Consider the following 21,779-nt stretch of genomic DNA (forward strand, 5'->3'; position numbering starts at 1 on the left):
CTTCGTATAGGACAAATATTCTGTACATTCTCTGCACATTTCCTAATGGATAGGAGATACTGTTTAGATGGTTTATATCTATTTCATCTTTGTAAACATTTTAGATTTCTTGCTGGAAAATAATTATAATACGCAACATACTACCATGATAAAAGATCAGTCCCCATTCATAAAGTTGTAAAGACTGTCTTGACATACCAACTACTTTCAATCAACTGCTATAGGATGAAATATTTAAGATACGATGTGTCTACAGATTATTTGCCTAACGAAAATCTGGACTCGTGTTTATACATCAGCCTCACATAACAGCCTCAGATATTTCTAGCTCAGGTGGCCTGTAAACGTGACAACTCACAGTTTTCCTGAGGTAGTCCCAGTTATACCTTCTCCTGGCCTCCTCTTGTGTTTAGCATCTGTCACTCAAACATTTTCCATTTCAGAAAGCAAACTATATTTTCACTTTCATTGCATAGTACTGGTCTCAGCTCTGACAGGTTTCTTAACAGCCATACACTTACTTTGTTGCCGTTTTAGATCAGGATGTGTTAGGACCATTGACCCTAAATAATTCTGGACAGAATGGTGGTAGTGGTTCATGCTTCCTGTTTTCCAGTATACATACTTAAAGTAAGCATGGGCAGATCTTTAAGCTCTGGGAGGTCAAGGACTGTATGTGTCTTGCTCTAGTATATACATATTCTCAGCACCTATCACATTACTTAAGCCAAGTATTTGTTGATAACATGTAGTGATGGGAGCTTGAGGGCTTAATGACAACAAAGGTTTCCTGAAGTCTGTGATAGGCCAGGTAAGTTAACTTCAACTACAAATCCTTAATACTTTCACACAACATACAGTGCTTGATGCTGAGTCAATGAGCGATTGAACAGCCATCCTCCATTTTAGCATTAGCAGGCCTCTACCTAATGACATTGGTCCATCAAGACACTACACATTATTGTAGTTCTAAAATGTCGCATGTAAAATTAGATAAATGAGCAAATTGTTTCTTGGTTATAATGATCTGTTTTTACTGGGGTTTGGCTCTTATGAGGAAGAACGGAAAATAACATTTAATCATTCCAAAAATTATCACACCTCAGATGGGTAAATTCTATCACTTGGAAGATTTTAGACCTTAATTTACATCAAATATCTTATATATACTTTAGTCTGCAGTTCCCAATCTGTGCCAGGAATGGGTACCAGATGGTTGAAATATCCGCTCATTTGGGTGGAGCCCGAAGCCCACGGCCTTGATTGTGTTTACCCTCTTCAGTTTACCCAAGGGCGTGCAAAAATGTCCTTTTCTCTGTGGGCCATGGCATGAAATCGATTGAGGAACACTGTTTATGATCTCTACAATTAAAACAGCAGATGCTTCAATAAATACGTTGGTACTTGAGTATGTAACACTTTTTTCCAAAAATGTTATCTTGAGCCATTTTTTCAGAGTTGAATAGATGTCATGCTTTTTCAGAAAGTAAATACCCCAAATTTTTTAAGGTCCGTAATTTCATGTAATCTTTAAAGAAGCAACTCATCTAAGATAAGTAGCAGTGTACTAAATTAAAAATTATGCTTGTTTATACTTAAGGTAACTGTACGTATAGGTAAGGTCATTGTACCTTCCCAATACGAAAAGTTTCAGGACTTTTTACAAACTATGGACTATTCAATTGTGATTTGGCTTTACAGCTTCACTAATTCTTTATAACTAGGAGGAATGTTATAAATTATATCATCATGATTGTGGCTTTCTATGAAAACTCCACTAATTCATCATAATTTGGGAAAAGGAAAATACCATTAATTCCATACACACCATAGCAAGTGAAGGGCTACCAGTTAAATATCCTATCAGATCTGCTTTTCTAGAGATGATTTGTAATTTTTACAAGAGCTACACAAATAGATGTTAAGCACTTAAAAATAAGATTAAGTAAATTGAATCTGAATAAAACATTGTTTTATCAAACCCTTTGAAATAGGACAAAAGTTATATTCAGCCAAGTTTACCAGTTTATCACTAATTCGGAAATAAAGTTTTATATTTATTACTTTAGAAGGCTGACCTTTGGGAGAATTTTTTTTTGTTAAACCTAATAAGATGGTTTTGAATGTCAGTAATGAATTCCACTGTAATAGAGATTGTCAAAGGTCATTAATGATTCTTAAGAGTTTTGATAGTTTTTTTTTAAATGTTTATTATTTTTGAGAGAGAGAGAGAGAGCTCATGAACAAAGCAGGGGCAGAGAGAGGGTGACAGAGGATCCAAAGCGGGCTCTGCTCTGACAGCAGAGAGTCAGATGCAGGGCTCAAACTCACGAACCATGAGATCATGTCCTGAGCCGAAGTCAGACACTCAACCAACTGAACTACTTAGGCGCCCCAGGAATTTTGATAGTTTTTAACCTTTACGGTATTTGATTTACACCTTTATTATTATCTTGAAGTCCCCTCCTTCTTATCTTGGGTTGTTGTTGATTTTTTTTCCCCTATTCTTTTTTCTTCATTTGTTTTTTTCTTCTCCCTCAAATCCTTCATGGTCCTTTTTTCTCTCAGGGCTTTCTTCAGGGGCTCCAACCTTCCTTAATTTTTTTCTGGACATCTAGAGCCAGGTTTGGAGAGTGGTGTGTGTGGGAACATTCAGTTAGCATGCCTACTGTGTGTTCAAGATTATACTGGATGTTTTGTCTCTCTTGCCACAGTGGTATTTTATCCCCACTTCATTGAAAAAGAAAATGAAGGCCCAGGTTTACACCACTAATGATGGGTGAGACATTAATTGTGTGTCTCTTTTACAGATGAAGCGGTGAGAGGTAGAGTTGGGATGAAAACTCAGGCAGGCTACCTCCTGAAGCCACATTCTTCTCCATTATGCTTACCACCTTACAGGAATTGAATTTTTTTTTTTAATTATTCAGTAAAAAGAGACTCTAGATTATTTGTGCATAAATTATGCCATTTGAATATTTTTGTATAGGTTTAAAGTATTTGGTTGTGTTCTCATACTGTTCCCCCTTATATCTTTGCCCCATCTTCACAGCCATTGCACTCCCTGGCTATTGTTTACTTATGAGACATAAACTCATTTTAATATTAACCTAAAGAAAACAGTACAGAATGAAACTCTGCTGCCTTTCTGTATCCCCTGTGAAAGGTCTAATGAAGGTATTTGGCGGGGGTGGGGGGGGTTGTTTGTTTTTTAGAGATGGAAGGAGAGCGCACACATGTGTGTGAGTTGGGGAGGGGCAGAGGGAGAGAGAGAATCCTAAGCAGACTCCACACTCTGCGCAGAGCCCAACATGGGGCTTGATCCCACACCTCTGAGATCATGACCAGAGCTGACATCAAGAGTTGGACGCTTGGGATAGGGCATCTGGGTGGCTCAGCTGATTGAGCATCCGACTTCAGCTCAAGTCATGATCTCATGATCTACTCCACCCCCGCTCATGCTCGCTCGCGCTCTCTCTCTCTCTCTCCTTCAAAAATAAATAAAAACATTTAAAAAAATTTTTTTAAGAGTTGGACACTCGGGGTGCCTGGGTGGCTCAGTTGGTTGAGCAGCCGACTTCAGCTCAGGTCATGATCTCACAGTTTATGAGTTTGAGCCCTGCGTCAGGCTCTGTGCTGACAGCTCGGAGATTGGAGCCTGCTTCGGATCTGTGTCTCACTCTCTCTCTGCCCCTAACCCATTCGCATTCTGTCTCTGTCTCTCTCAAAAGTAAATAAACATTAAAATTTTTAAAAATTAAAAAAAAAAAAAAAAAGAGTTGGACGCTCAACTGACTGAGCCACCCAGGTGCCCCTGTTTGTTTTTTTTACTAGTTCCTATTTTAGTTTATTACAGAAAACAGGTTTTATTAGCACAAAAAATCACAAGCTTTGACTATAGGATTCTTACAGTATTATATACTGGCTGTCTCTTGATTATATTGCATATAGTGTTGTAGAGTGCAGTGCATTATATGTATGTGTTCTCTAAATATAGATGAAGGCAGAACTATTTTTGGTTTTGAAATTGTGCTTCAACCCAGAAGTACAGTAAAAACATAGTTCCCAATCATCTGTATGTTGATAGCACTAAAGCAGTGTTTTTCAAACATTGCTTATAGATTTCATTCCCTAGCATGTGAGGGCTTATATTTCTTTTCACTTATATATAATCTGCTTACTTTTAAAAAGGATTTGGAAAAAAAAAAGAAATAAAGGATTCTGGAAGATGCGTGAAGGGGAAAAAGAAGATTTGAAGGGTTTAGGAAAACATGAAATCCTGTAAATGGATCTAAAAGAACAAGCATATGAAACAATGAAGTAGAGAATTGAAAGAAATCTGGGGGTCATCCCTGACATCTTTCTCTCCTTTGCCTTCCTCACCCAGTCCATTAAGTCCGATTGTTACTTCTTCAGCTTGTTGGCTTATAAGTCATCCAGGCTACCGTCTCCGCCCCTTGTCCACCCACAGTCCAGTCTTCACCGTCATCTGTTGCCCAGAGTAACCAGTAGCTGCATTCCTAATCTCACGTCTTCCATCACTAGCCTTTCCCTGAGGCCCACAGCAATCTTTGAAAAGACACAATCCCGATTTTCACCCACCTCCCATCTCCAGCTCAGAACACATCAGTGGCTCCCTGCTGCCCTTAGTTTGATAACATCAGAAACTTCCCTATGGCTTACTGCAGGCTGCCTGCTGGCTGCCGACACCTCAGTTCCTCAGAGGCTCTTTCCTCATCTGGCCTAGCACCCCCGCACTGTGTCCACACCTGGCTCCACTCAGGACTTCTTCCTTGACCTTGCCAGCTGGAGGAAAAGCCCCTATTATCCACCTTCATGATGCCATGCAAGCAGGGGAAGGTCAGGATCTTCTGTTATCTGACACTGGGGAGCTGTCTTTAAGGAAAAGAACACAGAGTTAGAGATGGAAAAGTAGGTGCAGGACCTTGAAAGGGGCCTGTTAAAGCAAGGGGTCACAAAGCTTATTCTTCTCTCCCTGCAGGGCAGCTGTCTGGTCCTCTGCTGGGTAGCTTCTCTCAGTTGACCATTTTGTATCTTCAATTCCATGAATAGTTGTCTCTCCTACACTGTGCGCTCTATGAGAAAGGAAATCTGTCCAGATGTGCTCACCAGAGTTTCTCCAGGAACTTACATCATGTTAACGCTCGAGTACACAGACCTCCTTCATGGATGGAGGAATGAGGGAGTGAATACGTAAACAAAGATTCAGGCCAAGGGTTAATGGTTATAACGCCTATATAAAATTTAGCTGAATTTCTTGGAAGCCACAGCTAAGTGGAGAACATCTGGATTCCATTGCTTTTACATGGGCACATCATGAAAGACAAACTTCTCTTATTACCTAGTAGTAAAGAATGTTTATAGGGTCCTTTATCCAAAATGCCTTATTCAACACGGTGAGTAACAGCAGCAGCTCTCACTGAGCACTTACCATGTGCTAGGTACTTATTCAGCACTTTGACGTGTATTCTGACTGAAGTGTTTCTTGACTCTGGCAAACTGCGCACACAGTTAGATATGGGCAGAACATCTGCATCCAGTACATGGTCGGAAGGGCAGAAAACCTCAGGAGGACAGGGAGAAGGACAGTCAGGTTTTGGCAGCTTCATTGTCTCAGGGAGTCTGCCTCTCTCAGGCCCATTCCCGCGTGGCCTTTATATCACCTAGCTATGTGCTAAAATGGTGCCTCTTTGCCTCTGTCCCAAAGTTCACACTGGCTTATCACCTGCCCTCCGTCAAGAATCAGACCTTGCTCTTATCTCCTGGTGAGGGCGTGCCCAAACCTACCTTTGTCTTCTTGTTTTTCTGCAGAATGTTTACTCATGAGCCAAACTGCATGGTCTATCAAAACGAGTTACCTTCAGAATAACCCGTTGAAAAGAGTTGTATAGTGTTGTCCATTTGGACTTTGAAGAACTCCTGTCAAAGCTGATTATGTTGACTTCGGCATGATTATATGTCACTGTCATTAACAGTATTTGGCTCATAGGTTCGGTGCCTTCTGTGCCCACTCCTAGAATGTTGTTATAGGTCACCAGGATTCCGTCTTTTATTAAATTTTTTCCCGTGTCATGCCTGGGGACATGCAGGTAAAAGAAATTCTCCTCTTTAGGTTAGGACTTCAGATGCAAGTGGAGGAAGAAAAGGAGAGAGACAGATGAAACTTACAGTTCAGCCGCGATCATGAGCAACAATTGTCTAACTCTGTGTTCATTTTTAGTCCTGATGGCTGGGGTCTCCTAATAAACTGCCAAGTAGCCTTTTAATAGTGTAGCTATACCTGAGTATCTGTTACTAACTTTGAGAAGTTCTCTCAGGGTTAGTAAGATGAGCACTAGGCAAGGTATTCAGGTGCTTTCTAGCAGTCGTGACTAAATGACTGGTAGGCTCCCAGCTGTCTATATCCAGAGCAGATGTCCGTGGGTTTGTGGTGAGAAGGGCTTTCTGTCCTAAAGGTAACTGGAACAGAATGTGGCAAGACTTCCCAGGACCATGGAAAGGTACTAAGGGGAACTCCTTGATAGTTCACTCTCCTTCAGTCAGTCCCAGGCATGTGCCAGTCATAACTCTGGAGAGGCAATATTAAAGGTGAGTAAACTTAAAAAGAAAATGGTCAGGGGCACCTAGGTGGCTCAGTCAGTTAAGCATCTGATTTCGGCTCAGATCATGCACTCACGGTTCATGGGTTCAAGACCCACATTGGGCTCAAGACTCGCATCGGGCTCTGTGCTGACACAGCTCAGAGCCTGGAGCCTGCCTCAGACTCTGTCTCCCTCTGTCTCTGCCCCTCTGCTGCTTGCACTCTGTCTCCCTCTCTCTCAAAATAAATAAACATTAAAAAATGAAAATTAAAAAAAAGAAAAAAGAAAATGGTCAGTTTGGGCTAAGATGACTATCTTACAGGTGGGAAGAATTTAGAAATGCAAACAGAACTCCCCTCAGAAATCCCACTGGCTGCCTCACAAACCGGATGAAGTTAGTATTAAAAGTGACCAAACACTTGTCGTTGAGTGGGATGGCTTTCTGTGGAGCCTTTATTGAGGTCCATTAGCTGTCGGCTCTCTTTTTAGGGGCTAATCAAGCCATTACCATACCTCTTTCTCTGTTGGTGTTTCCTCTCAGCTGCTTTTTCAGTAAGGACAGCTACTAATTTTTCCTTACTTTTATTTCCCTTTTTATCCCCAGCACCTGTACCTAGCATATAGATACCTTGTAAATATTTGTTGAATGAAATGACGTTTCTAGTAGAGGGTACACTAAGCGAGGTACGTAGGTACTAAAGGATTTGTGAAATTCTGGTGGCCTGAGTTCCTGGTCAAGCAATGCTAGTGATAAATTGTGAAAGAAACTCTGATGTTGCCTAAAATGAAGTGTGGGAACCTTTGATTTCAAGATTCTTTTGTTCCACAAATAAGATCTCATTTTCTAGCTTTAAAACATGGGCCGTGACTTTTATTATTAAGAGCTAGAAGAAAAAGCAAGAAAATACACAACAGTGTATTGGCACATTTTTTGTTAATTCCTAAGATATTTTGCCTTGGGTCTACTAAAATGTATTTAGAGTTATATTCCTTACCTTTGAAGTAGATTTTCTCTGTGAATAGCAGTACTGTAGAGAGAAACTCCAAATAAGTACTAAAATATACTTTTGTATAAGTTTGTATTTGTAGCTCAGAAGTTCTGAATTTTCTAAAGGCCTCTTCTTTCAGGTGTTAAATGGATTTATTAAAAGTCTTTGGAGATTAGCAAAATGGGTGAATTTTGCCCCATGTGAAATTTGATTTTAGTAAGTTTTATATGGCAAGAGGTTTGTAAAATCAAGGGATGGGGTCCCTAAACATTTTTTTTCTTTCAATTATTTTTGAGGTATCTAGACCAAAGTCGTGTTAGGAGAAAACTCTTTTTTTAATTCTTTTCTTAAAAATTTCTCTCTCCCGGGGCGCCTGGGTGGCTTAGTCAGTTAAGCATCCGACTTCAGCTCAGGTCAGGATCTCAAGGTACGTGAGTTCGAGCCCCGTGTTGGGCTCTGTGCTGACAGATCAGAGCCTGGAGCCTGCTTACAATTCTGTGTCCCGCCCCCCTCTCTTTCTGCCCCTCCCGCACTTGTGCTCTGTCTCACTCTGCCTCTCAAAAATAAATAAATGTTTAAAAAAAAAAAAATTTTTTTTTTTAAATTTCTCTCTCTCTGTCTCTCTTTTTTGAGAGCGTGCACAAGCTGGGAAGGGGCAGAAGGAGAGAGAAAGAACCTTAAACAGGCTCCATGCTCAGCCCAACATGGGGCTTGATCCTGAGCCAAAATCAAGAGTCAGGCGCGCTCAACCCACTAAGCCACCCAGGTGCCCCTAAAGATTTTATTTTTAAGTAATTGCTACAGCCGACATGGGGCTCGAATTCACAACCCCCAAAATCAAGGATCCCATGCTCTACCAACTGAACCAGCCAGGCACCCCAAAAGAAAACTATTTTTAAAAGAAAACTTCTTATCATAATCTTTTAAGAGGAAGTAACATTAAGTAAGTCATATTTGTATATGGAATTACATCAGCTATAGAGTGTCTTGCATAATTATAATACCAAACCCTTAATATTTGTTAATACCATGTAACATCTGTAACAGTTAATACTTACATAATACCAGGGGTACAGACCTCTGAAAAAACTAAATCATTCTTACTCTCTTGTTGTGCATCTGAACCATTTATTTTCTTTGATCATATGAATTTTGATGTCTGAATTGGGTGTGGCATGCATGTGCATGCGTGTATACATACACTTCTGTGTTTACATGCACACTGGATATTGAGGAAGGGTTACTTGTAGTGATGATAGTTTATTACCTCTTTATGAACTTTAATTTGTTCTGCTTTGAGTTATTTCACTGAAGGATTTGAGAATTTGATCCTCAACAGTCTGAGTGTTCTCCCATTTGCCCAGTTTGGCCAAGAAAACTGACTGGGTTTTCATAGAACACAGTAGAAAGAAAATGAAAATTAGTACCTGATTGGACAGGAAACTCCTTCCTCTGTGAAAAATATATATATTAGGTTAATTAATTAAGCTTTTATGCTTCTTCCTATTCTACACTCTACATTAAATAACATTTGAGAACCATTTGTATTCCTTTTAAATAGGGGTGTTGAAGGCCTCCTCCTGGTGCAAATGGGATTAATTTTTAAAGTTTTAAATTAGGTGACCTTTTTTTTTCTGTTTTGATGCTGGGATTTTGCTGTATGTTAATAATAATCCCATTAATGTAAGTTTTCCAATAGACCCTAAGTTACCCATGTTTATACTGGTAATAAACATGAACAAAAAGCAACATTTGAATCCCGCTGTCTTTGGCATCAAAGTTACGCTCTTTCTGGTATAATTTGCCACTGCCTAATACAAGTAATTTCCATTGTAGGGCACCTGACTGGCACGGTCGGTGAAGCATGTGACTCTTGATCTCAGGGCTGTAAGTTTGAGCCCCACATTGGGTGTAGGGATTACTTAGAAATAAAATCTTAAGAAAAAATAAGTAATTTTAATTGAAATGTTTTTGAAAGAAGTGAAATTGAGTACAAAGTTGTATTGTCATTTATTTCAGGATTATTTCTTTGTACATAGTGCTATATGCTTATTCAAAATTCAAGAAATTTACCTGATCATCTTCACTTAAAGACTAAGTAAAATGGACTTGCTTTTCCCCTGTGTGATCCTTTTTCTGCACTCAGATTCAGCAGACATCTTTGGGGTTTCCTTTGTGTCAGACCCTAAAAACTGAGTTGTTTCCAATACATGCCCCTAAGAGATAGGTATTGTTGCCAATATTTAATAGATGAGGTGTGGATGCTCAGTGAGGATAAGGAAAGTCCTAAAGATTTTTCTCCAGAACCAGTTCAATGTAATCAAATGGAATAGCAATCATTTTAGAACATATTTGAACCTAGAATGCAGCCTAGCTTGAATACCTACAGTGAGGCTACAACCCTGTCTACTTTCACTATCCTGTCTCTGTTGAAAGGCAGTTGAGGCAGTAAAATAAACAAAGATTGAGGTCTGGCTTCTCAGTTTTAACAGCTCTACTGAGATATAATTCATACACCATACCATTCACCCAGTTAAGTATACAGTTCAGTGTTAGTATATTCACAGGGTTGTCCAATCATCATAGCTTCTAATTTTTGAACCTGGCTATTGGTCATTGGTTTATTCCATTATTATTGGTCATACTTTCAGGTAAGAAAATAGAATCGTGTATCGGAAAAGAATTTAGACTGAATCTTTTCTGATTCGTCTTTGTTCAGCCAAAGTCCATTAACTTCCCTCTTTCACTTCTAGTACAAGAGCTTTCTCAATTTCCATGAGAAATGTGTGCTTACAGGAATGTTAAGCTGATTTTCACATGTACCATAAACAGAGAAGCCTTGGAATGTGCAATCCTCATCCTCGTAATGTAATTCTTTAAGTCCTTTACAAGACATATTATAAAGGAGAGCCCAAAGAATGTACTTACTTACTAAATGTGCCTTCCTTGGGTTAAAAAAATATCTGCTGATAACCATGTATACCCATTCTTTATTTTAAAATTTATTTATTTATTTTGAGAGATAGAGAGTGCACACGAGGTGAGGAGGGGCAGAGAGGATGAGAGAGAATCCCAGGTGGGCTCTGTCAGCACAGAGCGCAATGCGGGGCTCAGTCTCGTGAACCTTGAGACCATGACCTGAGCCAAAATCAAGAGTCAGATGCTTAAGTGACTGGGCCACCCAGACACCCCTTTGTATATCCATTTTGAGTCTTGATTCACTAAAGAGATCAAAGATACAGAAGTTATGTACCGATCTTCTCTCTCATTGACTTGACTTTCACATGAGAAAGTCCTTGAAGATCATCATGTACTTAATACGCTGTATTATATGAGTATGTATTTCATATACTTTGTGTGCACTCGTGTATATGAAAAGCAACTTCTGTTTTCAAAGTGCTAACTGCATTCTGGGGCAGTTAATGGTTGAAACACTCCCTGGGAGGTAGGAAGTTTTTACTAAGTTTTTGATGGGTAAAATAGGATAACAGATGCATTTATTGAAGCCCTGTGCTTGAGATAAGAGCTATCAAGAGGCTGACATTGCAGGAAAGTACTGGTTTCCTGCCCTATGGTCCAGGCACTTCCTTAAGACTGCATTTAAACCATCCATGCCTTGGTTTGTTTCTGTCTCGTGACTTACCCGTAAAATGTGATATCTGTACAGGAGCATACTAGACTAATAATGGGATAACATTAGAATTATTTGTAGTTACTTTGTAGTTTCTGTAACAGATAATTCCCAATATCTCCACACCTTTGCACTGTTTCTTCTGTCAAAATTATATTTCCTCCCCTCCCCACCACCACATGATGGTCTCCCTCCTTCTGATCTCAAGTTAGAAACCACCTCTCTGTGGAGCCCTCCCAGTTATCCCAGTTATCAGATGCAGACATGGGTTTGTCCTGTGCTGTTCCTCCTGTATTTTGTATTAACCCAGTCAGAGCAGTTTTCTTACAGTGTTGTAATAGCACACTTAATGCTTCTCATCCCCATTTGACTGGGAACTCCTTGGGGGCACAGACTGAGTTACATACGTTATCTCTGTATTCCCCTTCGCTGTGCCTGGCTCATGGTTTTCTTGAATTCTGAGTGAATGTCATGAAAGGTTACCTTAAGGAAGGTTATGATTACATAATTTCATTCCTCTGTCTCCTCAAAGCCAAAGACAGTGGTTGGCTCCCTCCTTCAGCAGCCAGCCGTTAGCCAATAGCACAGCCATTGGAGGACTGGGTGATGGAGAATGAGATTTGGAGATGAAAGATTCTGTTAGCTCTGTCACTTAATCAGCCCAGGGAGGTCATTTAAGCTTTTTGTGCCTCAGGTTTCCACATACTGTTGGGCAATAGCATTGCCTAATTCACTGGGAGTTACTGTGAAAATCAGCCAAGGAACTTTATAGAGAAGTAGTTTGCAAACTGCAAACACGTGAAGTAAGGAAGAGAGGCAGGATAGTCTGCTAGAAGGAACATGCGGTTTGGCCCTAGATGAGATTTTTCAATCCAGACTCCACCGCTAATTATTTGACTTCCACAGCGTCACTCCTGCAAGCCTATTCCTCTGTCTGTCGGGGAAAATAACAACACTTGAGCAGATGAGAGTAACGTTGTGAAGGTTAGATGGAATTCAGGCAGTGTTCCACTCGTGTTCCATCTGTGCACGTTCGACTGTTCCCAACCCCAGCTTTCGCACATTTCGCGCATTTTGCGCACCCTCTTTTCCGTAGCAGATTCGGTCTTTTGTACTCCAGGGAGAGGAGTACTTCTCCCAGGCCAGGCAGGATAGTCAGTGAGGGGAGGCTGCCAGAAGGTTACAGGCTTCCCTGGCCTGTGACGCCAGCCAGCAGGTGTGTGCCTTGGGGTGGGAATAAGGCGAAGCCTCCGTCCGCTGTCACTGCACATCCGTGGGGCAGGGGTTTGTGCTGCAGCTTCTTTTCCTATTTCTTCTTGAAACTTTTTATTGACGTTAAAACATATATACCTGAAAAGGCATATGGCCTAAGTGTACAGATCGCATTTTATATAAACTGGCCAGACCCATGTAACCAGACCATTCATTCGCATTGATGCCTGATACTTCACTTTGTGACTCTACCACATTTCACTTTTTCGTTCTACCGGTGGTGGACGTTTAGCTGGCGTCCACTTTAGGGCTATTGCAGAGAGTGCCGCTGGGAATGGCCTTGTACATGCCTTATGATGAAGATCTGTGTTTCTCATAGGTATGTAATTCACAGTGGAATTGCTGGGTCGTAGAGTATGCATATATCCCATTTTTGTAGATATTCACTCAAAAGTTTCCCGGTGTGGTTATGCCCATTTACACCCCTGACAGCAGTGTTGAAGGGTTCTGAGTGTTCCACATCCTCACCAGCATTTGGTATTATCTGTCTGTTTAATTTTAGAAATTCTGGTGGATTTTATGATACTGGGTAGCATTTTGGAAGTAGAACTGTTCCCTCATCCTCCAGAACTTGAAACTCTAAACTTTCATACATTCATTTTCAGGAATGCATCCTGCACAAAAGCAGGGAATTATACCAGATACACAGCCCCCAGTACAGTGTTTGGTGTGTGGAAGGAAGATGGCAACATGACAGCTGCCATTATTACTCTCATCCTCATCATTGTCATCACCAAATGCTTTCTCTGTTCTTTAGAGGGGAGAGAACAGGTCACAGTGGATCAAGGGTGAATAATAAGGCACAGTCTGTACCCATAAGGAGCTCAACATCTGGATGAAGAGACAAACATTAGAAACATTATTATTAGACCATGTGACAGGAGTTTGGGGAAAATTTGAGTTGGAACTTGAAGAATAGGAGTTCAACAGACAGGAAAAAGGGAGGTGGGCTGGAGGAAATGGCAGAGCCCCAGAACCCTTGGTGGGTAATGGCAGAGAAGACAGCATGCTGAAGGAGGAGAGCCCACCCTTGCATGCCCGATCTCAGTTGTTCCGATGTCATCACCCTGGGGTGATGTGGGGGCTGAGCTAGTGACCATTTAGGGTCATTGTGAAGTTATAGTACTCTAATGCTCTGTCTTCTCCTTTTAGCTTTTTCTTCCTCTTCTCTCTCGGGACTCCTGTCCTGAGTCTGAGCCCCAGGTGCTTTAAAACCACGGATGAAGCTTTAACAGCTACAGAATATCACTGGTTACAAGGATCCCATAGTTTCTTTACTTTGTGTTTTTAGCTATTTATTTTTATGTGGAAGCCTGACTTGTAGTTTTTATTCTTGTAGGCCTAAGTTGCAATGTGGCAGTTAAGTTTAATAAAATGCTCTTCTGCCAATACCATGTGTAGATAGTTAATAAATGTCCTTGAGGAATTTTGAGGAGGAGGAGGAGGAGGATGCTGAAGATGACCATCAAGAGCCATACAGTCTTTCCTTGATTAAGCACCTTCTAGGTGGCAGGAATTGGCTGTATGGGAATAAGGAGGCTGGACATGGTCACTGGCCCCGCTGAATTTTAAATCTAGTATGAGATCAAACAAGTAATCGGTCAGCCCACCACAGTGTGATAAGGGCTATTATGGGTAGAGGTACAGAGTCCTGTGGGACACATCAGAGAAGACTAGAGGTCAGGGAGGGCTTCCTAGAAAAGGTAACAGAAACCTGATAGCCTCATGAAGGGAAGTGGGAAGGAAGTAGAGGAAATAATGCGTGGGAGGACCTACATACAGGGAAGAACGGCTGTTTGGAGAAACTGGAAGACGTTACCAACCTAGGGCATAGAGAATGTTGGGAGAAGAGGAGTTTTAACTGAAGGGCGAGCAGCAGGTGGGAGGTGGATTGAAGGAAGTCAAGAATGGAGGCACACAGGGGCACCTGGGTGGCTCACTCAGCCCAGATCATGATCCTGGGGTCGTAGGATTATGCCATGTCAGACTCTACTCTGAACATGGGTCCTGCTTTGGATTCCCTGTCTCCCTCTCCCTTTGGCCCTGTCCCCTGCTCTCTCCCTCTCTCTCTCTGTCTCTCTGTCTCTCTCAAATTAAAAAAAAAAATAATGGAGACAGATAGAAAAAGACAAACATCGTATGATTTCATTTATATGTGGAAACTAAAAAACAAAATGAAAAACAGAAAAATAGACTCAGAAATGCAAGAACAAATAGATGATTGCCAGAGGGGAGTGGCTGGGCAGGGATGACTGAAATAGGTGAAGGAGATTAGGGAGTATAACTTCAACTTATAAAATAAGTCACAGGGATGAAAAATACAATGTAGGAAATATAGTCAATAATATTGTAATAGCTGGGGCACCTGGGTGGCTCAGTCGGTTAAGTGTCCAACTCTTGATTTGGGCTCAGGTCATGATCTCATGTTTCATGGGATCGAGCCCCACGTTGGGCTCCATGCTGATGGCACAGAGTCTGTTTGGGATGCTCTTCCTCTCCATCTCTCTCCGCCCCTCCCCTGCTCACGCTCTCTCTCTCTTTCTCAAAATAAATAAACATTAAAAAAAAACCCACAATAATATTGTAATAGCATTGTCTGGTGACAGATAGTAACTACACTTAACCATGGTGAACATTTCGTAATGTATGTAATTGTTGACTCCCTATCTTATACGCCTGAAACTAATAGAGCATTTAGTGTCAACTCTACTTCTGTAACAATAATTAAATAATAAGTAGATAAAAGACTGGAGGCAGAGGGGCGCCTGGGTGGCGCAGTCGGTTAAGCGTCGGACTTCAGCCAGGTCACGATCTCACGGTCTGTGGGTTCGAGCCCCGCGTCGGGCTCTGGGCTGATGGCCCAGAGCCTGGAGCCTGTTTCCAATTCTGTGTCTCCCTCTCTCTCTGCCCCTCCCCCGTTCATGCTCTGTCTCGCTCTGTCCCAAAAATAAATAAAAAACGTTGAAAAAAAAAAATTAAAAATAAATAAATAAATAAATAAATAAATAAATAAATAAATAAAAAGACTGGAGGCAGAGAAGTAACCAGTAGTCTCAGCAGGGTGACTTTCAAAATTCCCTTCTCCCCTCCGTTCTCCAACCCAAACATCCTGACTCTTTTAGAGCCCAATACAGCTATTTGAAGAGTAAAGAAAAATCTTACTAGAAAGAAGTGTTTTGTGCAAAAATTATATATATTTTTTTCTATTAGTTATACTGATGGCCCTTTAAAACCATCGTCCCTGGGTGTGACCATATGATGTTCTTTGCCAGGAAGAAATTTTGTGAGCTGTGTTCTGCAGCCTCTGTATGTGAAGTAAGAGCTGCTCCGTAGCCTGTGGCTCGGTGCTGTGTTTTGTGCATCCTCTACAGGGACCAGAGAGCTCAATGTGACACGTGGGTGAACAGTTTCTCATTTAGCGTGGCCCACTGTGCATTGCAATAATCTTGCTTTTTGCTTAAATTCCCAGCCACTCACAAAACCGTAGACATACACAAGATACAAGAGCTCAGAATAAAAGGATTCCAGTGGGGATGTTGTCTCCCACTTACTTGATCATTTTTTTAATAAAGACTGGGTGCCAGACATTTCATACTTAAGCCCTTGAAATCTAGAAATGTGATTTCTACCAATTTTCACAAAATAAAAGTAAATAGTCTGGTTGTATTTGGAGTTCTTGGGCTTATGTTTACCTGATTAAATAAAAGACACTTCACTTTAAAAAAACAAAACAAAACTGCAGGGGTGTCTGGGTGGCTCAGTGAGTTGAGCATCCAACTGTCAATTACTGTTCAGGTTGTGGTCCCAGTGTCGTGGAATCGAGCTCCGAATCAGGTTCTGCACTGAGCTTGGAGCCTTATTAAGAGATTTTCTCTCTCTCTCTCTCTCTCTCTCTCTCTCTCTCTCTTTGTCTCTCTCTCTGTCTCTCTGTCTGTCTCTCTCTCTCTCTCTCTCTCTCCCCCCCTTCCCCCTGCCCCATTCATGCTTGTGTGCACGTACTTTTAAACAAACAAGGGGCACCTGAGTGGCTCAGTTGGTTAAGCATCTGACTTCGGCTCAGGTCACGATCTCGCAGTTCGTGGGATCAAGCCCCACATCAGGCTTTGTGCTGACAGCTCAGAGCCTGGAACCTGCTTCCAATTCGGTGTCTCCCTCACTCTCTGCTCCTGTCCCACTCATGCTCTGTCTCTCAAAAATAAATGTTAAAAAATAATTTAAAAACAAACCAAAAAACCACAACAACTCCAAATATGAGAATTGCTGTTACAATTGAATAGATATTCATTGTATTTTATTGAGAAAAATTATGTGACTCCTCTGTACAGTACCAGATATGTGGAGAGAAAAAATAAGGTATGGTCCATCCCAACTCTCAGAGATTTACTCTACAACAGAGAGAACAAGCAGAATCAAAGTACTGATATCATCCAAGGGAGACACTAGTAACCTGTCATATAACAGTATTTCCTGCCACAGTCAGAGTCAGCCTCAGAATCCTTTTCAACACAGCATACCAGGCAACTTTTGTAAGATAAAAATTTTTCTTCCTTTATTTAAAAAAATAATGTATAATGTATTCCCAGAACTTTAGATATTCACCTGGCCTTTTATCTTTTTGTTTTTTACTAGCTTTTCAAAGAAATAAGTCATTTTATATATGAACGTTGGAACCTGAGAATATCTCGAGAAAGTAGAATATAGTAAAGTTCCTTTTCAAGAAGTTTCAACTTCCAGCGGTGCCTGGGTGGCTCAGTCGATTAAGCGTCTGACTCTTGATTTCGGCTCAGGTCATCAGCTCAGGGTCATGAGCTCAAGCTCCAAGTTGAGCTCTGAACTGAGCGTGGAGCCTGCTTTTAAGATTCTCTCTCTCCCTCTGTCTTTGCCCCTCCCTCCCTCTCTCTAAAATAATAAGAAATAAAATAAAGAAGTTGAAACTTCAAATTCAAGAAGATAAACACCTGTTTCACATATATGATTACAGAAACCCATTCCCACTACTTGCCCTATAAACATTGTGTTTTTCTTGGTTATTTCTAGGATGATTGTCCTTGGTACTTTGACTCTTTGTATAGTTTCAAGACTGTAAAGCTGCCAGCTGTCAGTGAATGGTGACCACATTTTCAGGTGTCCTGGTGCTGGAATTCCCTTCATTGCTTCTGGGCTCACCCACATTGGTAGAGATCAAAGGTCTTACAGGGCCTGACCTATTTGGTGTCATGTCACTGATCATCCCACCTGTGTCTTTGACCCTCTTCTCCTTCCACATGCTTTCCACAGGTGCTGTATCCAGGGCCATAGTTTCAGTTTACATATATTGATAAATCCCAAGTATGTATAGTAAGACTCCTCTTAAACTCTGGACCCTTAATTTCAACTGTCTGTGGCACATTTCCACCAGAGTGATAAGAGCTTTATAGTCCTTACTTAATCTAAGCTTTCTGAATAACCCTTAGAAGTAAACATCCCCAGGCTTGGAGAAGCACACCATTCACCATTCATAAACAGTAAGCCTGAGTCTGGTACACAGGCTATCTAGAATTTAATAGTGTACATGGACCATTCCATTTTGGCTTGAACAAAATAGAAGTCATCTCACTCCTCTCCCTAAAACTCCAGTCTTAACCTTAAATCAGTCCAGTCCACAGCAAATACCATCTTGTTCTCATATCCTTCTTCATGGTCCAGGAAGTTACAAGACGTTTCAGTTCTGTCCCTAAAATAGTTCTCAAACTGCCCCCGCCCCTGCCTCCATTTCTACTCTAACCCTTGTAGACCTTCAGCAAAGTGTTGTAATTTCTTACCTAGTAGGCATTCTTATTATTCCTCTCCCATTTTTTTCTCTTCTCTTGGGCTAGGAGAGAAAAGCTACAACAGACCGCGATTTTTCTCATATGTGTTCATTCCTTTTAGTTTATTTACTACTATACCTATCTTGGATAAAAAGCTAGGATGTGGATGAGAAAACTTTACTTTGGTGCAAGTAAAGTGTTGGGTTTTGTCTTGTTTTGTTTTCTACTTAATGTTTTCACTTGTATCTTTGTAATAAAGTCTTTTGTTTCCTTGTTTTCTAGGAATGTTTACCCTTGCGGAAGTTGCTTCACTTAATGACATTCAACCAACTTACCGAATCCTGAAACCATGGTGGGACGTGTTTATGGATTACCTGGCTGTCGTTATGTTGATGGTAGCCATCTTTGCGGGAACCATGCAACTTACCAAAGATCAGGTGGTCTGCTTGCCGGTATTGCCATCTCCTGTAAATTCAAAGGCACACACCCCACCGGGAAATGCCGACGTTACCACCAATATCCCCAAGATGGAAGCAGCCACTGACCAAGACCAAGATGGGCGGACGACAAGTGACATTTCCTTTGGCACATCTGCTGTGACACCTGACATACCTCTCAGAGCCACATACCCTCACACAGATTCGACAGTTTCAAATCAGGAGACAAAGAAAGAGAAGAAGGATCCAACAGGCCGAAAAACAAACTTGGATTTTCAGCAATACGTATTTATTAATCAGATGTGTTACCATCTGGCCCTTCCGTGGTATTCTAAGTACTTTCCATACCTTGCTCTTATACATACTATTATTCTCATGGTCAGTAGCAACTTTTGGTTCAAATATCCAAAAACATGCTCAAAAGTAGAACATTTTGTTTCAATATTAGGAAAGTGCTTTGAGTCTCCGTGGACTACTAAAGCGTTGTCTGAGACAGCGTGCGAAGACTCAGAGGAAAACAAGCAGAGAATAACAGGTGCCCAGACTCTACCAAAGCATGTGTCTACCAGCAGTGATGAAGGGAGCCCCAGTGCCAGTACCCCGATGATCAACAAAACAGGCTTCAAATTTTCAGCCGAGAAGCCTGTGATCGAAGTCCCCAGCATGACCATCCTTGATAAAAAAGATGGGGAGCAGGCCAAAGCCCTGTTTGAGAAAGTAAGGAAGTTCCGTGCTCATGTGGAAGACAGTGACTTGATCTATAAGCTCTACGTGGTCCAAACATTTATCAAAACAGCCAAATTCATTTTTATCCTCTGCTATACCGCAAACTTTGTCAACGCAATCAGCTTTGAACACGTCTGCAAGCCCAAAGTGGAGCACCTGACTGGTTACGAGGTATTTGAGTGCACCCACAATATGGCTTACATGCTGAAAAAGCTTCTCATCAGTTACATTTCCATTATTTGTGTTTATGGTTTTATCTGCCTCTACACTCTCTTCTGGTTATTCAGGATACCTTTAAAGGAATATTCTTTTGAAAAAGTCAGAGAAGAGAGCAGCTTCAGTGACATTCCAGATGTCAAGAATGATTTTGCGTTCCTTCTACACATGGTAGACCAATATGACCAGCTCTATTCGAAGCGCTTTGGTGTGTTCTTGTCGGAAGTCAGTGAAAATAAACTTAGGGAAATCAGTTTGAACCACGAGTGGACGTTTGAAAAACTCAGGCAGCACGTGTCCCGCAACGCCCAGGACAAGCAGGAGCTGCATCTGTTTATGCTGTCAGGCGTGCCCGATGCTGTCTTTGACCTCACAGACCTGGATGTGCTCAAACTTGAACTGATTCCGGAAGCTAAAATTCCCGCTAAGATTTCTCAGATGACTAACCTCCAAGAGCTTCACCTCTGCCACTGCCCTGCAAAAGTGGAACAGACTGCTTTTAGCTTTCTCCGAGATCACTTGAGATGCCTTCACGTGAAGTTCACCGATGTGGCAGAAATTCCTGCCTGGGTATATTTGCTCAAAAACCTTCGAGAGTTGTACTTGATAGGCAATTTGAACTCTGAAAACAATAAGATGATCGGACTTGAATCTCTCCGAGAGTTGCGGCACCTTAAGATTCTCCACGTGAAGAGTAACTTGACCAAAGTTCCCTCCAACATTACAGATGTGGCTCCGCATCTTACAAAGTTAGTCATTCACAATGACGGCACTAAACTCTTGGTACTGAACAGCCTTAAGAAAATGATGAATGTCGCCGAGCTCGAACTTCAGAACTGTGAGCTGGAGAGAATTCCCCATGCTATTTTCAGCCTCTCAAATTTGCAGGAACTGGATTTAAAATCGAATAACATACGCACAATTGAGGAGATCATCAGTTTCCAGCATTTAAAACGACTGACGTGTTTAAAATTATGGCATAATAAGATTGCCACCATTCCTCCCTCCATCACCCACGTCAAAAACTTGGAGTCACTTTATTTCTCTAACAACAAGCTCGAATCCTTACCGGTGGCAGTGTTCAGTTTACAGAAACTCAGATGCTTAGACGTGAGCTACAACAACATTTCGGCGATTCCCATAGAAATAGGATTGCTTCAGAACCTGCAGCATTTGCATATCACCGGGAACAAAGTGGACATTCTGCCAAAACAGTTGTTCAAATGCGTGAAGTTGAGGACTTTGAATCTGGGGCAAAACTGCATCACCTTCCTCCCCGAGAAGATTGGTCAGCTCTCCCAGCTCACTCAGCTGGAGCTGAAGGGCAACTGCTTGGACCGCCTGCCAGCCCAGCTGGGCCAGTGTCGCCTGCTCAAGAAAAGCGGGCTTGTTGTGGAAGACCATCTTTTTGACACCCTGCCACTCGAAGTCAAAGAAGCATTGAATCAAGACATAAATATTCCCTTCGCGAATGGGATCTGAACTGAGGTGATACGTGCACATCCGTGTGCAGGAACCACTTCCTAGATTGCAAACACTCACGTACAAGTTATTGCAAGATAATGCATTTTAGGAGTAGATACATCTTTAAAAATAAAACACAGAGAGGACGCATAGAAGGCTGATAGAAGACATAACTGAATGTTCCATGTTTGTAGTGTTTTCAGGCATTCTTTTCCAGATCTTTTCTCTTTTCTTTTTTTCTTTTGGGGAAAGGGAAGGAACGATTATAATCACTAATCTTGGTTTCTTTTTAAATTGTTTGTAACTTGGATGCTGCCGCTACTGAATGTTTACAAATTGCTTGCCTGCTAAAGTAAATGATTAAATTGGCATTTTTCTTACTCTACCACCTTTTGGGAGGTGTCTTGATTTACTTTGCTTGACCGGTGCAATATTGCTTTAACTCAGACCACTTAAAGACACATCGGGTCCCAACTTGTAAATGTAGATTTGCTGAAATATTGATTTCCTTCCTGTTTTAATTTAAAGTGCCTCAGATAAGCACTTCTTATAATACTGGGCTAGGGCTACTGCTTCTGAGAATCCCATTTTATAGATTTTATACTCTTGGAGGCCTGGAACACGATAAAGGTGTGTAGACTTTCAGTTTGTGG

The 21,779-nt window shown here is 41.3% G+C and overlaps 1 protein-coding gene across 5 annotated transcripts in view; it reads left to right on the forward strand.

Annotated features, from left to right (window-relative positions):
• The window catches only part of LRRC8D (leucine rich repeat containing 8 VRAC subunit D), a 123,860-nt gene extending 102,349 nt beyond the window's left edge, over nucleotides 1-21,511 (forward strand). For all 5 annotated transcript variants that reach the window (XM_086717484.1, XM_086717488.1, XM_086717486.1 and 2 more), the window contains one exon: nucleotides 18,566-21,511. In XM_086717484.1, coding sequence (XP_086573610.1) covers nucleotides 18,568-21,144 — 2,577 coding nt within the window. In that variant the 5' untranslated portion in view covers nucleotides 18,566-18,567 and the 3' untranslated portion in view covers nucleotides 21,145-21,511. The remainder of the gene's footprint in view (nucleotides 1-18,565) is intronic.
• Nucleotides 21,512-21,779: the final 268 nt, after the last annotated feature.

The sequence above is a fragment of the Puma concolor genome, chromosome C1 (genome assembly GCF_028749965.1).
Source record: "Puma concolor isolate L17-30 chromosome C1, mPumCon1.1.hap2, whole genome shotgun sequence".
In the NCBI taxonomy this organism is placed as follows: domain Eukaryota; kingdom Metazoa; phylum Chordata; class Mammalia; order Carnivora; family Felidae; genus Puma; species Puma concolor.